Raw genomic sequence first — 19,655 nt, 5'->3', positions numbered from 1 at the left:
AGGAGTAGCTCTTCTTCCGTTTGATAAATCCAACCCATCAAATGATTATAATTAAGATTTTCACTGTTAATTGCTATAATGGATATCCATTTGTTTAAAGGAGACGAGCAATTACAATGGTATTCAATTACATCCTTGAGCAGTATACATTCGATATTATTCGTATTCTCTAACAATTCATACCAATCTCATACAAAAGCATCACATGAGACTTACTAATTAGCATCAACCAATGGAATCATTCAATTACCCAATATGCCTTCACATCGCACAGGATGCCACAATGACTCGGAGCACAATTCCCCAAAATCAATATCGTATCCAATTAAACTGCATCAAGCATATCTTAGGCAAATTTACTAGAGCGTTGAATGAAAAAGACATAATTGGAACCACTAACAATCCTGACAACTCCTTCCAGAAATTCTGTAATAAAAAGTTAATGAAAAAGTTCGTGGTAGAATAATTTTCAAATTAAAAAGGTTCAACCGAAAATTTCTTATTGAAATTGATGTTATAGAGATAACTTAGAGCCTTAACCTTACATAGGAGTCGTAAAAATCCCTCAATAATTCTTCTACATAACATAATATTTGAAATTACTCTTTATAAGTATTTTGATGATGTTGAACATTCTAACTAACCCATATGCCTCTTGCCAAAAAGCAAAGCACTTTACCAAAAGAGATGTAGAAAGGAAACTGTAGTCGATATGTTTCTGCTTCCAATTTTCCAAGATGCGAGAAATCTCTGACATTCTGGAGGGATTTTCCGCATAAAGCATCTCAAGTCAACTCCCAATGGGGGCTTTCTGACGAATAAATATTTTCATGATCATTAGTGTGGAAATGGAAGGACCAGAAGCTCAACAACATCCAATTACCAGACCCAAAGGGGGCTAAGGATACCAAATAGAGTAACACTACATACAATACCCCGTGATTTGTGACGTTTTTTTTTTCTTCATTCCCTAGCAATGTTGTCACCCTCAGCTAAATTGAGCATTTTAAAAACAATTACTTCGTAAAGACTAGAAATCTCCTGGTTAGGCTGATTTTTTTTGTATTATATACTGTTATATTTAATATCTCACAATTTAACAAAATTTGAACAAAAAACCATAGAAAATATATAGGTACATATATGGTCTAGTTGTGGATTGTTAGTGGCCTATGTTTGCAGGAACAACGCTGTGCTGGAACGGTGAAAATGGAAACATTTGGTCGGAAGGCATTTACACATCCCCCACGAACAATTCATTGACCAACCCAATAATGTTTTCTCCACCGGAATCATGTACATGGGGATACTCTATTTTGGTTCTCCTTCGGCTACAACAACTCGATGCTATCACACCCATGTTAAACAATTTCGTATAAGGTGCTCCGGGAATATTTTGCCAATGCTATGTGATTAGTCTACCTGAAATAGCTTTTCTCTCTACTCAACTTACAAACATGATTAACGAAGCTGAAATTAGTCTATTCCCCCAACCACACATCTTCCTTTTTTTCCATCAACCACACTCAATGCCACTCCTAACTAAATATTCAGCAAAGGTAAAAACATTTATCCAAATATTCTCGGAAAATTTTAATTAGCTCAATTCAGGGGAAACTAATTCTTGTTCCAATGAACTCAGATTAAAGTAGAGAATTTTTCGAATTATTCGGAATAATTATTTTATGAATATTTTTTTTTGGTTTTTTTTTTAAAATTTCCTTTCAATGAAGTTGAAAGATTAATATATAAGCCAAGCACGAACAAGGTGTGCAAATAAAAAAAAAGCTCTAAAGCAAATTCACTTCTCAGAATCACAAAACTTGTCAGACAAGGAGAATGGAAAGAAAATAAAGTTTGAGAGACTTGTTTATTGAATTTAATCTTTTAATGTGTTAAATATTTTCAATTTAAAGATCATTGAAAACATACAAAAAGGTGAATGCCTTTTTGATGTTTTAAAATATTAAGAAAGATTCGGGAATCTGGATATATAATGTACATATGTAATTTCACAAATACGAATTGTTAATGAAGATGATCAATAAATATATCTAAAAAAAACTATATATCAAAACTTGTAGTATACAAACACCCAGTTATTGGATTCAGCAACAATTTGTCACTCTTCATTTTATCACAATTATAATCGAAGAGTAATAATGGTTTTGTAATTGGTTTATTCTACTACATATAGGAAACATAAATTACACGATCAATTTGTTTGCATCCCTCTGCAACGTGCAAAATTGTATAGGTATAGGTAGTACAGTGAATAAATGGATAAATATTAGATACAATTTGCATTCCATACAAGAATATTCATTCAATGTGAGGTAGGTACTATATAGAACGTGTTTCACGTCTTTTTACGTAAATATATATTTTGCGTTTAGATGATATAAATGACGAGAAACTAATACACAGAGTTGAATATTGATTTCCCATTTGTCTCACCAGGTATTTCCAAATGTTTGAATGCCGCATCACCTGAACAGGTTATTTTGCAAATACCCATCCCCATATACGTTAATAGAAAAAAAAATCACATTCATATATAATTTCATACGACAGAAGAAGCCAGACTACAAAGATTATATTGAGAAAACGAGTTTTTAGCAAAGGCCAAGTTCTCTCTCACCAACTTCTTCAATATCCGCAAAAAGTAACAATATTCAGTTCGATATCAGCATCCTAGTGACTAGAGCGTATTGTCGGAAGTGCGATACTGAGACTTTTCCAATTACACTTTTAATCAAAAATTATTGCAATTTCCACCAAAATGGATACAAAGTGTTTACTAATTTGTATTCTGAACATCATTTGTATGGTGGCAAGTGAGAATAATCCAACGGATTTAGATACATTTAAAATAGAGAAATTTGCCAATACGTCCTCGGTGATACAGAGTTTGGATAAAACACAAATTGGATACAATTACGCTTTTGGTGAATCTCATGCCTCAGGATACAAAAGTATGTAATGCAACTGAAGCGTGCATCCTCTCATATCTGATGAAATGATCCAAATTACCAAAATAATAAATTAAATCTCATTCTCATTATAAAGGCAAAAATGTTGAACATCACCTCTTCACACCCATTATTGAGCATGCGTCCAATGGCAGCAATTATGTGATATTTGGAAATCGAGTTGAAGGTGAGAGACCATTCAATTTTCTGCTTCTGGCGGAAGTTGTTTTTTTTTGTGCTAACACCACGTTACTTAACTACTTTAGGCGACATCTTGGTGGCGAGCACATCGAGAATATCGTACACGGATAAAAATGTTGAAAAACTAACAATGGAATTTACTGGACAAGCTCACATGTCCTACGTAAAGTTTGAGTCAGATGTAAGGCCACCCACAGGGGACCCGGTATAAAAGTTAAAAGAGAAAAATGACCCCTCTTTTTTCTCCATTGCAGGATCCAAACTTTACATTGAGCACCACATTCAAGGAAAATTATATTCTGGCTAATTTCATTTTCACGAAACCACTGAAACCTGCCACAGTATTCCTCACCGCATATGGTTTCTACCCGGACTCATTGCCAAAAACTTGCTTCTTATTCTACTTTAATTGTTTCATTAAAAGTTAAATAAATTCTCATGTCAGATAAAATAAAAGTTGATGTGAATTATGTGAATGATGAATGAAATAACAAAAAAAGTTGCGGTTGCAAACTTTGAAAAATAAATTCTTATCATTGAATTTGTCTTGTGTATAAAAAAAATATGATTTTCTTATTCCCCTATACATAATGCAAATATAACATAGAGTAAAATAAATTAATTTTGAGCTCCAAAAGAACATGGGTAAAGAAAATATAGCAACTAATTAACTTTTTTAATTGCAATCTCGTTCTTTTACTTTTTGTCCTAAAGATTTCACTTATACAAACGGAATAATTAAAATAATTGCAATATTAGTAAAAAAAAAAAAACACCATAATTTGCTAATATAAATTATCAAATGATTGATTTTATCTCGGTACGATTTTCATTATGTATATAGCGTAGAATTTATTGTATGTGTGTATGTATTTAATTTCGCTTCGGACGGAATGATGGAAAATGTTCATCGTTGAGAACTTTTTCCGCAATGCATCCTCAGAGAAATTACATCTCAATGATGATATTGATCCATGTGAGTTCCGGAAATTGGAAGGCGGATCACAACGAAATGGGTATAGAGTATCCCAATTCAAATAAGTTACAGCACACCACCCAATAAGAATTTCTTTTCCTTTCTCCCACAAAGTCGAAAATCGATCAAGGTTCCTCCGGCGACGAAATGGCGGTAATGGATGGGTGGTTAGTTTTCTCTTGGATATTTATTGACTTTATACAAATAAAATTTGGGAACTTGCTACAGGGAATTCTTCAACACGAAAATACTGAATGAGAAAAAAAAGAAAAATAAACTCTCACCTAAAACATTTTCATATAGAGCACAAAAAGCTTAATATTTCCCTCTTGAGACATGCTCTTAATGTATGTATATTTAAGCTCCCAGGAGACAGAACAAAAGCTCATACCATTTCAAGTATTTATTTCAATGTGTCGTGTATAGGAAAACATATAGAAAATAAACATCTCAATTTAAAATTCAAAATGAGGTATTTTCAAATTAAAGCCCCACAAACTGAATTGAATCCAATGGTACGTAAAATTAAATTTTTTTTCCTTTCTTGTTCAATCGAATTATTAAAACTTTTTGATGGATTTTTTAATAGGTTTTACGAGTAATTCTACGAAAAAGAATTCAGAGAAATGTACAAAAATCAAAAAGAAATCTACAAAAATTTAATAGGTCAATTTATCTCGATGGATACAGCAAAGGGCACAGTTCTATGTAAGGTAGATATAACCTTATAGAGTTCGCACTCTTACAATAATCGAGATAACAGTTTAATAACTTCTTAGTCCTTATATATCTATAAATCTATAATCTATATATAAATCTATAGTTTCATTTTGTTTCAGCTTCTCATGGAAGAAATTAACTTATTTGTGAGTCTTCTCCAATTTATCTTAAAGCTTCTCTGGAACCCAACGAAATTCATTGCCCTAAATTCCTTTGTGTATAAGAAGACATTTCAATTGAAATAGTTTTGGTCTTGGCGAAATTCATTTGTGTGGTGCAATAAGCTTATTTTACCAAATCCAGGAACATTTAAAAAAAATAAAATGGCTTTAGTTACATCAGTTAAGTTAAGATAATGTGTTCTAATTAAGTCAATCCACAAATTTTATTTAATTAGATCACAAGGGCAATTGGAAGGATAAAAGTATTTTCTCTGCATATAAACTGAAATAAGTCTAGGATAGGATACATTACACCCACAGTATAACATTATCATTGGGTAGCATTTGGACGCAAACACGAGAGGCAAGGGAGCATGGAAATGTGCAGAACGTGCTTACATACTATATACAATAACACTAAGAAGTAAGTTCACTTTCATGGATGTGTTGAATATACCTCAACTCGGTGGAAAATGTAGAAAAAAAAGGCTCGACATGAAGTTTCCCACGCCAGACTAGAAGGGAATTTGTAACTATACGTATGTACAATATATGTGCGCAGGAAATTTGTCGGTCCTGCCTACGTTCTGAAATGTGTTTTATGATACAGATTTTACATAATTTATGTACGTTTCCACGTTGATGCCAACTACTTGAAATTCAATGTGAATTTGTCAAGGATTCCATAGACTCATCTCCGGCTCCTCATTTCCTAGCCAGAGCATCCTTTCCCTTACACATTTCATCCATATCTATCAGCAACTTACATTCAACTATACACCATACTTTGTGTTAGATCACATTCCTGGAATACTAAGAATGTTTCCTATGCCTACGACCCTACGGAGTTCTTGATGTTCAAATTAGGCGCGACAATTTCACGTTTCACCACCCATCTTCTCACACCATGTTGTCTTGATTGTATGCACAAGAAAACATAATACTATAGTTTCCCGGAAGTGTGTCACAAGAAAGGATTTTACCGAAGGACGTTACGTACAATATATGATGAAAGTTCCAGAATTATAACAATTTTAAATTAATAATCTGTTTGAAAGCAAGATTTATTAATTTGAGTGAAGCGTGATGACATTACTCATGACGAGAAAATTTTCTCTAGTTGACGTTTAAACATAATATAATATGTACATACATATATCCCATAATTCCTAATATATTTTTGAAGAATTCCTTTAAATAACTAAAATCTCAACAGTAAGTACAAATAACCTAAAGAGATACGATATAAGGGTGGATTTTGAATCCTTACAGTACATACACTGTAACTGCCTGCATAAGCCAACTAAGAAATGTGTGGAAGAGAAAGATAAGGCGAAAACATACTTTGAAAGATAAATATGTTTGTGGGGAATGACTTCTTTTTTCCACTGCACCAACTTTGCAATGAGATAAATAACAGACTTTTGCAGAAAAATTGTATTATACCATGCACAACAGCAACTACGGTGTCACTGACACTTCTTCAAAAGTACTTCTATATAAAAAGGTAATAAAAAAACAACCGAATGTTTTCTTTTCCGAGTCATACGTGAAAGAAATGGGATAGAGAAGGATATGTAAGGTAGTCTATTGGGGTGCGGCTTTTTCTCTTCATATTAATTGAAACAACATCCGTTCAACCTCCTTTCGGCACACTCTTAAATGAACCGATCTAAAGAAAAAATTTATATCGACTTAGATACTATAAATAAGTCAGGTCAATTGCTTGCAAATATTTTCCAACACTATACGGCAGAGAGAAAAGTAAGAAACTGTTTATTTTCCATCCCCTATGTACACCATACATATGTATATATGTATGTACCATAGTGATCGAACCAATGAAAATAAATTACAGATTTTATGAGGAAAAAATCAGGACAAATAGGAGGGTGCAGCAATAGAAGTGGAAACTTTTAAATGATACCCCCTCGTGTATGCTATCGAAAAAACGCACCTGTTTGTTGCTTTGTTGAAATTTCACCTCCAAATTCATTGAACAAACGAAAAACAAGTCAGAAGTATAAAAAAAATCTGTGCATTTGGCAAATTATGGTAACAAAAAACGAGATAGAAGAGGGTGAAAGGAAAAACTCAAAGCATGAAATATGAAAACGGTAAATGGAAAATTATTCCTCTGTACACGAGTTGATACTCCCAAAACAAATTACAATTTATTTTCTAAAGCATTGGTAAAGAGGGTTTGTGCTCCATAAAATTTGATTTAGTTAGTTTTTTTTCAACAATCTGCCTTTATACTTTCTCTCTGCAAACCTAGCTACCTAGCTATATGTTTAGTGCATTGATTTAAAGGGAAAGTCAATCATAACGCGTCCAGTTATTAGAGTTGGTATACCACAACGCGGATGGGTCAGTCTATGCGTTGTAATTTAATTTGTGAGTAGTATTAATAGGCAAAGTTGATTTTTTTCTGAAATTCATCAATTTGAAAGATAAAAATGCTCATATCTCAAGTTCTATTAGACCTACAGAAATTTCGTGACTAGTTTTGGAAAGATCTTGAAATAAGCTATTATTTGATACATATCTCAATTCTTTTCAAGGTCACCTCTAGAACACAAAATGGCGCCTTTTTGTTTTACTAAAACAGTTTTTGGCGTTTATTGACCTCAAGGAATGGTTATAGAGCTTTTTGATGTTCTAAAAAGTTATAGAGAATCGCAAAACCTTTAATTTGATACTAAGATGTGCCAAATCGGTCAATCACTTCAGGAGATATGGCTATTAGAACTTTTCAAATTCAAGAATTTTTCAAATGGCCATATCTTCTAAACGGCGACATAGAATTTCTTCATTTTCGGACTGGTGAAAGATATTGAGTCAGGCTACAACATATCAAAATTTAAAAGAAATCGATAATGGGGATTCGGAGATATTGCCCCATTAAAGTTAGGCATTTTTTGTTTTTGATTTTAGCGCCTCTTGCGGATGTTTTTGGAACTTGGAATGTTTTAGACTGTTGTAGGGCTTCCAGAAACCTTTCGTTTGATACCAAGATGGTCAAAATCGGTCAAGCCGTTCTCGAGATATATCGAAAAAACACTTTTTGCTTTAGGCCGCCATATTTGCTAAACCGCTTGACCGATTTTCAAGTATGATTTGTTGATGAAAACAACTCACTGAGCTCTACAACATACTAAAATTTCAGATCTCTAGCTGTAAGGGAAGTGGTTGACGGTATTTCAAAATGGCGGATGGCGGCCATCTTGGATTTTTAAAATACGAAAAAACAAAATTTTACACCCACATTTCTATAGAAAACTTCAAACCGGAAGTTTCTATCTGTTACCGTTCTCGAGATATAAGGCAAAGTTTGGCGCAGAGGCCGGCAGGCCGGCCGGCAGGCCGGCCGGCAGGCCGGCCGGATCAAAAATTTTCCACCACCATTTTCGTAATGTGGGTTGTCTAAAACGTGCTCATACCAAGTTTGAACCCGATCTGAGGTGGTCGGTTTTTCCGACGATTACAATACTTGGTATGCCACGATTGTGGTATACCAACTAATTGTTCAATGATTTATTTGAATTTGAGCAATGTCACTCACTGTAAACAGCAAGATGAATAACAAGTAGTACAAATAGCATCTTCTTCCTGAATACATCGCAATGTATTTTTTTTTATTTACTGAAGAAGATTCCCAATTTTCTATTCAATAACATTATATATTTGTACACAATGCTACCTATACTTGAGGCATGGATGAATGAATTTAGTATATAATAGAAATTTATCTATACATGTAGCTATAGAGGCTCTAGAAATATAGTAGAATGAAGGTATATGTAAAACATTTCTAATCGAAAATTTTATATTCCTAAGTTAAATAAAACCATTAGTTCAATATTCAAATGGTAAAGCCTAAAAAAAGAATTACAATGCGCGGCAGTATAAAATGTTTCTCCACTGGATTAACTTTTATATGGCTTTATTTGCAAAACTAAACATATTAGTTTGATGTTCGTCCTCGTGTATATTAGCCTTAAGGCCATCGTTGATTTTTATTTTATTTTCAATCGCATTGAGAAGTAAAAATGAAAGAGAATACTTTTGAGATGGCTGCCTGTCACAAATTTACTTTTTTAATGCTAAAGAAAACCCTTTAAAAAGATTCACAAAAAAATCTCAATTGTCCCGCTTTAGGTAAATCCAACGGAAGGCAAACTGAACAAACTATAGTGATTTTACTTGTTTATATGTATGAAATAAATCAATAAAATTTAATTTATTGACATCCAACCAAGGAAAAGAATTCAAAAAAAAAGGGAAAGAAACTCATAATACTTTCGTTCCCCCTTTTTTGCCATTATTAGGGTAGCAAATGTTGTTGCCACAAAACTTGACACCACGAAAAAGTTTTTAATTATGAAATGGAATAAGAGCTTCTGCTTGTGGAATGGGAACCCTCAGCTTAAAATAAAAGTTTTCCATTCCACATAAAGTATTTATAGATACCTATATTTATGTACACAGTACATATAACAACCGAATTGGACCAAATTGAACCAAATTGCGAAATTTATCTCCACAAAAAATATTACAAGCAATAAATATAATTAAGAAGTCTCACGCGGTGGAGGTGAAACTTTAATATTTCATTCGCAATGAGACCTTCAAATACACTTGGTGAGTTTTCAATTTCTTTTTTTTCTGCTTATTTCACCCTCGTCACAATTTACCCCTAATTTGTCAACGACGAATTTTCCAATTTTCTCAAATACATTTTCATTTCATCATCGTAAGTGGGTATCATTTTGCATTCAGTGTGGTTTTCAAATTGGATTTGTAGTGAAATTAGAGAAGGATCTTCTAGGATTCAATATGTATTGCAGATTAAATGAATAATTGGATATCGCATTGCATCAATACGGCCATAAAAGGTTTGAAAATCATATTTGTGTTTATGAAACAAATCCAAAAAAATAACCATATCATATTATTGATTTTATAATTTTTTTTGTAGGAAAAATTGTTATGCATTGTTGTATTTTATTTGTTATCTTCAAAACTTTTTAAAGCATTCAGAAATCGAATTTTTTTTAGCAATTGACAATCATCAAAAATTAAATTAATGTATTTAAAATATTTTTTAATAAGCCACAGTTATGTACGGGTATAGGTACATTTTTGGTTTAAAACTTGCAGGCAAAATTTTCGGAGATGTTTATTCAATTTACGAGCATGTAGAACAATGATATATGTGTACATTTCATGGCAATAACTCAGCATTATTTCACCTACTTTCATAATTGTATTACATTATTCATTTCCCTCAAGTTGATACCCTTATGCTTTTATGTCCTACCCTTTTGTTTGTCTCATACGAACAACAATGTATCCCAAAGACATGTGCACGTATATATAAAATGCGTAGAGATACATCGCCACACTTGGCCTCAGTTAATAATTTAGTAGGACGACACAGAGGTCGACTCGATGTGTGAGGATTTCGCAATTTTTCCACAAAAACTCCCTAAGTAAAAGAAAAACTTTACAACCCCACTGCAATTCAAGAGACATTGCTTGAGATACCTTTGTAGAGGGGAAAACTTTTAGTCACCAAACATAATTTTCACCTTTTTTCCGCTTTCCAACCAACACTTTTAAAACCCCACACAATACATCGTCATTGTCTGCTCCACTTCACCTCACAATGGATTTATTCTTGGCAAATTCTATAAAATTTTCATTTAAGCATATTTTATGTGAAGAAAAAACTGCCCACATACTTTTCAATGCCTTAACTTACTTATTTTCTCATATACATAACACCTTGTCAAAAAAATCTAACTCCTACCATTTGAGAATAAATTTGAGTCATCTCCAAGCCGTTATCGATCCCCACGTATCAACTTTAGATTATAACTTTCGCCATATCACGGAGTAGAGACGGTGAAGGATTTGATGGAAACGTTAAAATGGCCAAATATAGCTTTTATATGACACTTTTTTGCTCCCTAATTCAGATTCAGTGAAGCTTTGGGAAAGTGGCTCATATGGTGGAATACGGTCCCAAGGCTTAAAGTCCAATAAATCCGGTAAACTTAAAGCCCACTGACACTGACCTTCTTCCAAAAAGCATCCTTTTCCAAATACCCAGTCAATATTATATGTATTATGGATTTATTTTTATTATAAAAGGACCAACACGAGATATGAATCTCAAAATGTCTCATGGCTCAGCAGAACTCGTATTAAGATAGTTTACACTGCAAAAAATCAATAGTAATACATAGGTAGTGAAGTGTATATACAGTGAAAACCCGGTGTTGTGTTTATAAACTAAATAACTAAATATGTAGATACAACGATCTTCATAAATCATCCCCTTATATGAAATCTCTTCCGAAGAGGTGTAACTATAGTATATTCTGCATAATGAAGTCAACAAACACCTGTCGACACATCATATTTAACACTCTACCGGTATATACACACACACCAAAAGAGGCGGAAGGACATCCTAAAAAAAAAAGTTAATTAAGTATCTCCCCATCCTGTGGATTATCGCTGATCCTACAGCACATTGTCGTAAATTATTAGGTAAGTGTACCCTCTGGATATTTTTGAATCCATTCTCACATCCTATAATTCCATTAAGTTACGTATAATGTATACACGTCCTATCCTTGGTGTATCATAACTATAAAGGGACATATTTTAGGAAGCTATATCAATGAAAAATTTGAATTCTGACTTATGCCTATGTTTTATTTCCTTTCTGCAGCATAATTCTGGATTTCAAATTTTAATTATAATTTAATTTCGTAAAAATTCATTTATTCTAAATGTCTATGAAACACTCAGAGCAACTTCAATTCTTTAAGCTGCGATGTTACACAATGGATTACTGCTTGAAACGTAATTTATTTACACGACAGTACAAGAGAAGAAAAAATACCATTTATCAACAGAAAAAAAGGATTCCTTTAATAAAATATTTGCTAAATATTTAATTTAATCATTCATTACTAGGCATTACATTTTATGACCATAAGTTTTATAGCTTTGCGACCAGATATGCTTAACAGGATAAAATTTTATAGTGTCTGTCTACCCCTGTCTAGCCATTCTTTGGGAAACTTAACAATGCGACGCAATTTTACGGGTATTTTAATAGCAGAGGCGTTTATACAATGTGAAAGGTTACGAGTTCATTAACACTATGTTGATATTTTTTTTAGGTTTTATTTAAGTTTTATTGTCAAAAAAAATCTCAAGAATCTACCACAAAAGCTTTTACTGCATACGTATCAGATGCAAAATATGAATAGTATGTAGTATAAAAGCTACTACATCCTTTAGTATGAGTTTGTATAAAATATGAAACATAGGTAGGTACATTGAAATTGTCACAATGCACACGGGTTTCCATGGAAAGCTCTTTTCTCAATAGAATCGTAATAAGAACTTTCGATAAAATCTCAGTCGATGTTTCTCAACTATATAAGTAAATGTTGCATACATATAAGTAAAAGTCACTTACCTTCGAGAGTGCCACTATAAATGCGAGACACGTCAAAATCTAATGGTCCTAGAGTGTTCTCAATTTCAACATTAGGGCTAAATATAGACTGGGGATCTTCGTGTAGTAGCAACCGAAATTCCCTGGAAAAAAATAAATCAATAAAACGATTTCATTTAAAATTATAATGACTTTTTTTCCATTTAAACACACATTTGAATGTTTAATTTAAATAAAAAAATATATATGTATATTCGATAAACATTATTTTTTTGCATTATAACTCGCTTAATGTTAATTACAAATTCATACACCGAGTGTGAGATGAAATAAAATTTTATTTTGTGGTACCTACTCATAAAATTATATTAATATTCAATTAATAATAATATTATTGAGCTAATTAAAATATTATTTTTTTTGTCCCAGGCTTATGAGGGAGATTTGTCCAAATGTAACCTTTCCCTGGAGTGTATAGGTTTCTATAAATTATTCCATAAAAAGCTATATAAACATAATTAAATTTAAATTTTTTTTTCAATTTTATTTTTAATTTAAATCTGAAATCGATTTTGCAAAAAAGATTCAACATATAAGATATAAAAGATAAAATTTCTTATTAAATAAACTAAGAAAGTTTAGTGAACAAATACACAGTTTAAGATTAAGAAGTAGAATGATACTCTTACAGCAACACCAAATAGACAATATATTTTCCCTTAACACCATGTGCAAGTTATACAAAAACGCCAAACTTTACATGCATAGCACATCATCTGTGCCACCCCTTAATTTGTGTTCTGAGAAAACTCATGAAAATTGCATTATACCTACATATATTTAATGGAAACGTTCAAAATGATACGCACACATATACTTGTTAAAGTTAATTAAATAGGAATTTATCCTTTTGCAAAATATTTGAACGTTGTTTAAATAACAAGATAAATTTATTATTCAGTCACATGTGTTATATTACTTGGCCAAAAGTTCTAATGCAAGTTGCAAGTAAAACATATTTCAATAATGCATTATACCAACAAAATTCTATTTATGTTTGTTTTATTTTCTTTTTTAAATCATTTATAAATATATCTTATTACATAAGACAGGAATGTCTCACAGTTAAAATTTTCTGAACCTCAAGGAGTTACTTTATTCCCGAGATGCGCATGATAGCATAAGTTTTCAAGAGAAGGTAATGAGCAGAAAAGTACTGTCACTGCAGGTTGCGGTTTTATATAAAGTTTTCAAAACAAATTAATATTTATAAGGTTTAATATAAGAAAATGTAGGAATTAATGAAGAATGTCTCACGAAGAATATTTCCACACCTTGGTTATGCATAATGAGAAAATAATAATTTGAGAAGAAATGACTGGTATACGATATAAGAAGCAAGAAAAGTGGAGAAAATAGCAAAAATTACTCATCATTTCAAAAACAACACCCGCACAGATTAATATAGCTATGTGCTGATGAACTTTATTATAGTACAATTATCAAGTGGCCAGACAACAAAGCCCACGTTGAGAAAAAACAAATTGCTAATTGTTATTCATGGCATTATAATGTCGACAATCTATGGAATAAGGTTCAGCAAGAGTCTCTAATCCATTTTGAGAGAGGACACATGCCGTATCGACATAACATGCCTTGCTCTCACAGTCACAACAACCGCATCAAACCCACCAAAAGTACAATTTGACTGTCCACATCAAATTACTCTACTACATGGCTGCGTCATGTGGCACGCGAAATTCCCCCAGGAATGTTTGGAATTCACTGACCAATATGATTATTCCTAACTAACCTCACAGTTGATGTACCATTGTAGAAATGCCAATGCTATAAACAAGTGCGAGGGAATTAATGAAATGAATGCATTAAAGAGTCCAAGCACCCTCTCCATGAACCACACCCTAAATAAGAAAATATTCTCCCCGAGGCAGCTGTGTGTGGGTAAACCATACTCACACAAGAAATTAATTTCATCCACTCACCAAACAATCTTGCAAGTTCTCATGGGAAAAACCCGAACTTTTGGCAAAGACTATGTGCTAAACTGTAATCAGTAGTTACATAGGTTTTGTTGTTATCGTCATTGTGATTGTAGTAATTTTAAATCTTACCAACTCTTGGTACCTATATGTATATCGAAAAATTTGCATTGTTTTAATGTTTTTTCTTCTCTTCATCTCTTGTTATATAATAATCTACCTATATATAATTTATATACGTGCTTGAGGGTAACTATAAAATGTTTATATGCAATACATATTGTTGCGGGATGAGATAAAGTTGCTATTTCGCGCCCTGGAATTTCATCATTTTGTCCTTATAGTGCTCTCCTAATGTAAAACTTGTGTTCCAAGTCATGCAATACTTTTATTCTAAGAAGTACAATATGTCACCATTTCTTTTGTTATCCCTCTTCTTCATTTATATCTGTTACACCCGTTACACCGAATAAGTAAAATAAAGAACCGTCGAAAAAAGAACTAAAAAATCAATTGCAAATAACACCTACATAATATTATGCGTATTTAATGGCAATTAATTAACAGAATTTACATAAATAATTAAAGGTTTAAAGCATTACCATTACAAAACAATATTGCTTCAGTTAGAAAACATAATCTTGAATTTATTTAATAACAATAGCATAAATTGAAATAACATTGTGTATATGTAATTATAATACAAGTATGTAATGTACGTACATATTGAATTCAATGACATTCGTGTACTGAACTGGAGAAAAAATCTCCCATTTCATGCAAATATCAATAATGGTAAAGAAATTTTTTTCCACCTACCTATCATGAGCTGAGAAACGCAATCTGATTGTTTGCCCAGGACCATAATCGGGTTTCGACGAATCGTAGCCCACATCTCGACGTCTGCGACGATGAAGCTCGTGGTGACGGTGAGCTACTTCGAGTTCGGATCTGTCGTATTTGGCGGCCTCCCAGTGGCGGATGTATGAATTTATACTCACGGCCGAGCCTGCAATGAACAAAACAAACAGATTTATAGTAAAAATGCTAAAAAGAATTAATTTTGAAGGTACTCTTAATAAATCTAAGATGATGGTGCTAAAAAGTATTCTCTGTGTATATTGATACTTTAAATTTCAATGTATTGCGCTCAGTTTCCAGTAGTTTGGAATTTTTTAGAGATTCTGCCCCACTGTTGATTCTTAAGCATTTTTTTAAAGTAGCTTTCAAGGTTACAAAATTAGTTCCAATTTGAAGAGCACGAAGTTGTGTAACAAAGAGTACGAATGTTATAATTTTCAGAAATTAAAAGCCAAGAATTAAAAAAAAAGAATCAAATTTTAATTTAATTATATAAAAGCAGTCGAGTTCCTTATTCTCTTAACATAGAATAGAGAAGCTTGAGGTAGTAGAGTGGGTGACCCAAGTTCCTCAGTATGTACAGATAGAGACAGAACAAATTGAACTTAAACAAGTGATGAGACTGCAATAATATTATTTATCAAAATAAAATCACAATGGAGTTCCATCCCAGTCTCCCTCATGTTACCTCATACTTTGATAGTAAGTTATTCAGGGGAAGAATTAATAATAAATTAACACTAACCACAATAAATTATCTTTAAACATTTTAAGAGTGAGAAAATAATTCCTGAGCGGTCAGTATCTTTAATAGGTAGTCTTTTTGTATGTTCCTTTTGCATTATTTTTCTTCTCAACTCTTTTATCTTTTTGCTTATTTTCCTTTCGTGAGGAACATCAATTAATATAAAAGGGGAAGACCTTATTTTAATTGAAAAATTTTATACGTTTTTTTATTCAAACGAAAAATTGCCTTTGATATTTTCCCATGTACTTTTTTTAATTGGAAAAATTATAATGTTACCAAAAAGCAGAAAGCAAAATTAAATTCTTAATCACACATACCCTAAAGCAATGCTAAATTATTCAAATTAATTTGGAGAACTTTTGATGCATTTTTTTCGACAAATGCATAACTTCAACGGTACATTTTCGAGTACATATAAATGTGTATATCAAATTGAAAATTAAACAGGAAAACTTTCATTCAATCCTGGACATTCATAGTACCCAAATTAAGAGACGGAAAACCACAATTTTCCATTTTGTTTGAATGAACGTTGTTATTTTTGTAGAACAACATTTTTTTATTTATTTACATTTTCAAATTTCATTTGCAATTTGCAAATTAGATCAATATAGAAGAATCCTTTAAAAATAAAATTTTAATTTTTTTAGATATAACGTGAGTTGTGTTTATCTACACATTTCAACATTTCTATCTCACAGTGTATTTTTTTCTTTCTCAACCCTTCAGCAACAGCCAGCAACAATGCACAAATTGAAAAGCTTCCGAAATTTTTATATATTACATACATACATGTATAAGAGATAAATCTTCGAAAATATTCCACAAATGGTATTGCTGAATCGAATTGAAATTTAATATTCAAATGACAATAACCCCAACCCCACATCTCTGCCAGCAATGTTATTCTTCCTAAAAAGAAAATCTTTTTGGCTTCCATTCAACTATATAGACGCATCAATAGACAGTTTGAATTTAGACTATCGGTTATTGGTTTTATAAATGCTACATTTTTCACTTGGTCCTCCTAGGAGTCGTTTGCCACTGAAGAATCGATTTTTTTCCCATTGAATGAAAAGTCTATGCAAAACTTAAGAACAGTAGCGGAAATACGCAAATGGGAAGAAATTTCAGTTGACAAAAAAAAAACAATATTGAATAGAAAATTGAGTGAAAGAGAAAGCATTGCAAATTCCACTTTGCTGACAAAGTACTTTGAGAGCTTTTTGCTGTTGTGGATTTATTGAATCCAAGAAAAGAATTATGTAAATCAATGCAGAGAAACGTTTCATTTATGTACCTATAGTTCTCCTTGTTTTTCCATTTCCCATTTGAGACCAAATGAAAAAAAATCTCTAGAAATCTACATTTGCATTATTTATCATTGTTATGGCGACTATAATCAAGAGAAGATGTGGGGTAGATCTTCAATTAATTTGTTGAATTTAAGACAAAATTGGGGAAGAATCTACATATTGCTTTTAGGGAATGGGAAATTCTATCTAAATATTTTAAATGCTTATCTCTTATCCACAATCATTTTAGCAAACTTATTAAATTCTTCTATGTATAACTTCGTAAACATAGACAGATACTAAACATTCATATTTTCTTTATCATTGAATATTTTTCATTTATATAAATATCTTCTTTCATACCTCATAAAAACTACAAACTTGAATATAAAGGCAAAAATATTATCATACAAATCTTTAACACTTTCAGCACCGCATCCAACACAAAAAAAATTACCAAAATTTCACGGAATATTATATAACGTTCACCATTCAAGAATACCAAAATAATCATAAAAGCGCCAAATTACATGAGAATAGTGGGAGCAGAAAGTTCTTTTACGCTGACTACCCAAACGTTGAATATTTGGTATTTTTTGGGGTTTTCCTGAAGATCAAAGGTCTTTTTTTGTATCTCGTTACATTTTTTTCCTCCTTTGAGCTGTGATTCTTTTTGTACGTGAGCACGAATACAAATTGAAAAATGCATTCTAGGGAATATATTTGCATATTTAAGATGAACAAATAAAAGTGTGTAGTTACTGCAAGGCGTAAGCTAAAATAGCGTAAACAGTGAGCATAAAGGGAATATTCATAGCATGAAAACTCACAAACAGCAGCGAATAGCCTTGAGTAGGTACATATATATGTACAGTACATATACAATATACACACATCTAATGCATTTTTATAAGATTCGGTTAGTAGCGCATCAAAATTCGTTCTAAATGTATAGTACACTCTCTCAGTAAAGTGAATAATACCCCTTTTCCATAACTTGCAACAGCATGCATCTCCCACCATCTAACCACTCATCGTAGAATTTTGCATTTGTATACAATATTATATACCTTTAGTCAAAGGTTGACGGCACCAACAGGTTTTCGCACTACAGTACTTAGAGTGATATGCGATTTCTACTCCTTCTGCCCTAGGTAAGTTCGCCATATATACCTACAATATATACATAACATCGGTACTCCCTCATCTCATATTTATCCAACACTCTCTCATTCACTTCTTGCCGTTAATACCATATCAAGCCGAGTAGCAAAGTAGCCGTGAATGCCAAATTGCACTCCATTCTCTTCATCAGTAATCGTATCTTCCCTCCCGCACCTCAAGACAACCCATACCATCCATTCACATGCCGCGATTATATCGCACGCAACATTGATGCAACTAACACTCTTCCATATTCACTCAACATTACATCTAATTTCATTTTTATGTACGACGAGTACTTGCTCTCTCGCATTGAGCACGATAGAAGAGAAAACATAGTGCCTCCAATTACATAATGGTTTGTAGTTTTGTTAATTTTCCAACTTTTTTGCCACTAATGGAAATTTTTTAATCCAAAATAAGCGGTTGAAATACAGAAGCTACGGCAGTCGGATTGGATTCCAATAGTTTTTAGTCGTAGCTGAAAGCTATACTGCGTTTTTTGCTCTATATAGTGAACGAGTAATAGTTTAACAATTTTTTTCTTCATTTTAAATCGCTTTTATTGAAGACATTTCATTACGGTCTTTTCTGTAGAATTTGTTAATTCAGTAAATTTATAGAAAGGTTCCACTAAATGATGAATTAGTAAATTTAGAAAGGTTTAAAAACTGTGAAACTGTTTTTTTTTTTATATATATAGGGGAGACCGGGGCTAATAAAGTCACTTAAGGCTTTGGAAAAAGCCTAAAATATCATATTTCCTAGCTAGATAGAACAAAATGATCTGAGAAAGAGTTGTAGGGCAGTAAATTTCCTAAAAAAAATGAGCTATACATTTCGTTTTATCTATTTGGGAAATATGATATTTTGAGCTTTTTCTAAACCCGTAAGTGACTTTTTTAACCCCGGTCTCCCCTATATTCTAACTTTGCTGTAATAAAACGTATCTAAATAAAAATTGAAATTTAAAGATATGAAATTAAAGAAAATTAATTATTCCTTTATTAAAAGTTCCATGTATTCAATGATTATGCCATAAGTCTTGTCATCGCTTTCGTACTCTATTAAAAT

The 19,655-nt window shown here is 32.2% G+C and overlaps 2 protein-coding genes across 8 annotated transcripts in view; one reads left to right on the top strand and one right to left on the bottom strand.

Moving 5' to 3' along the window:
- The window catches only part of LOC129797822 (uncharacterized), a 63,893-nt gene that overhangs the window by 32,077 nt on the left and 12,161 nt on the right, over positions 1–19,655 (bottom strand). For all 7 annotated transcript variants that reach the window (XR_008751362.1, XR_008751364.1, XR_008751363.1 and 4 more), the window contains 2 exons: positions 15,333–15,522; positions 12,535–12,656 (listed from right to left, as the gene is read on the bottom strand). Coding sequence is in view for 3 of the 7 variants with exons in the window: in XM_055840659.1 (XP_055696634.1) it covers positions 12,535–12,656; positions 15,333–15,522 (312 nt within the window). In the remaining 4 variants the exon portion in view is untranslated. The remainder of the gene's footprint in view (positions 1–12,534; positions 12,657–15,332; positions 15,523–19,655) is intronic.
- On the top strand, positions 2,669–3,714 carry LOC129797831 (uncharacterized). Its single transcript, XM_055840675.1, has 4 exons — positions 2,669–2,975; positions 3,070–3,159; positions 3,239–3,354; positions 3,428–3,714. Exons 1-4 carry the CDS (start codon positions 2,783–2,785, stop codon positions 3,599–3,601), a joined length of 573 nt encoding a protein of 190 aa, XP_055696650.1. The 5' UTR covers positions 2,669–2,782; the 3' UTR covers positions 3,602–3,714.

This window comes from Lutzomyia longipalpis, chromosome 1, assembly GCF_024334085.1.
Source record: "Lutzomyia longipalpis isolate SR_M1_2022 chromosome 1, ASM2433408v1".
In the NCBI taxonomy this organism is placed as follows: domain Eukaryota; kingdom Metazoa; phylum Arthropoda; class Insecta; order Diptera; family Psychodidae; genus Lutzomyia; species Lutzomyia longipalpis.
Note: the sequence above shows the minus strand (reverse complement) of the source record. Positions and strands in the feature narration are given on the sequence as shown.

Bases quoted from the DNA above. Each gene is read 5' to 3' on its own strand.
- LOC129797831 (XM_055840675.1), top strand. From the start codon at position 2,783: ATGGATACAAAGTGTTTACTAATTTGTATTCTGAACATCATTTGTATG. The intron at 2,976-3,069 runs GTATGTAATGCA...CTCATTATAAAG, and splicing joins TCATGCCTCAGGATACAAAA to GCAAAAATGTTGAACATCAC. The intron at 3,160-3,238 runs GTGAGAGACCAT...TAACTACTTTAG, and splicing joins ATTTGGAAATCGAGTTGAAG to GCGACATCTTGGTGGCGAGC.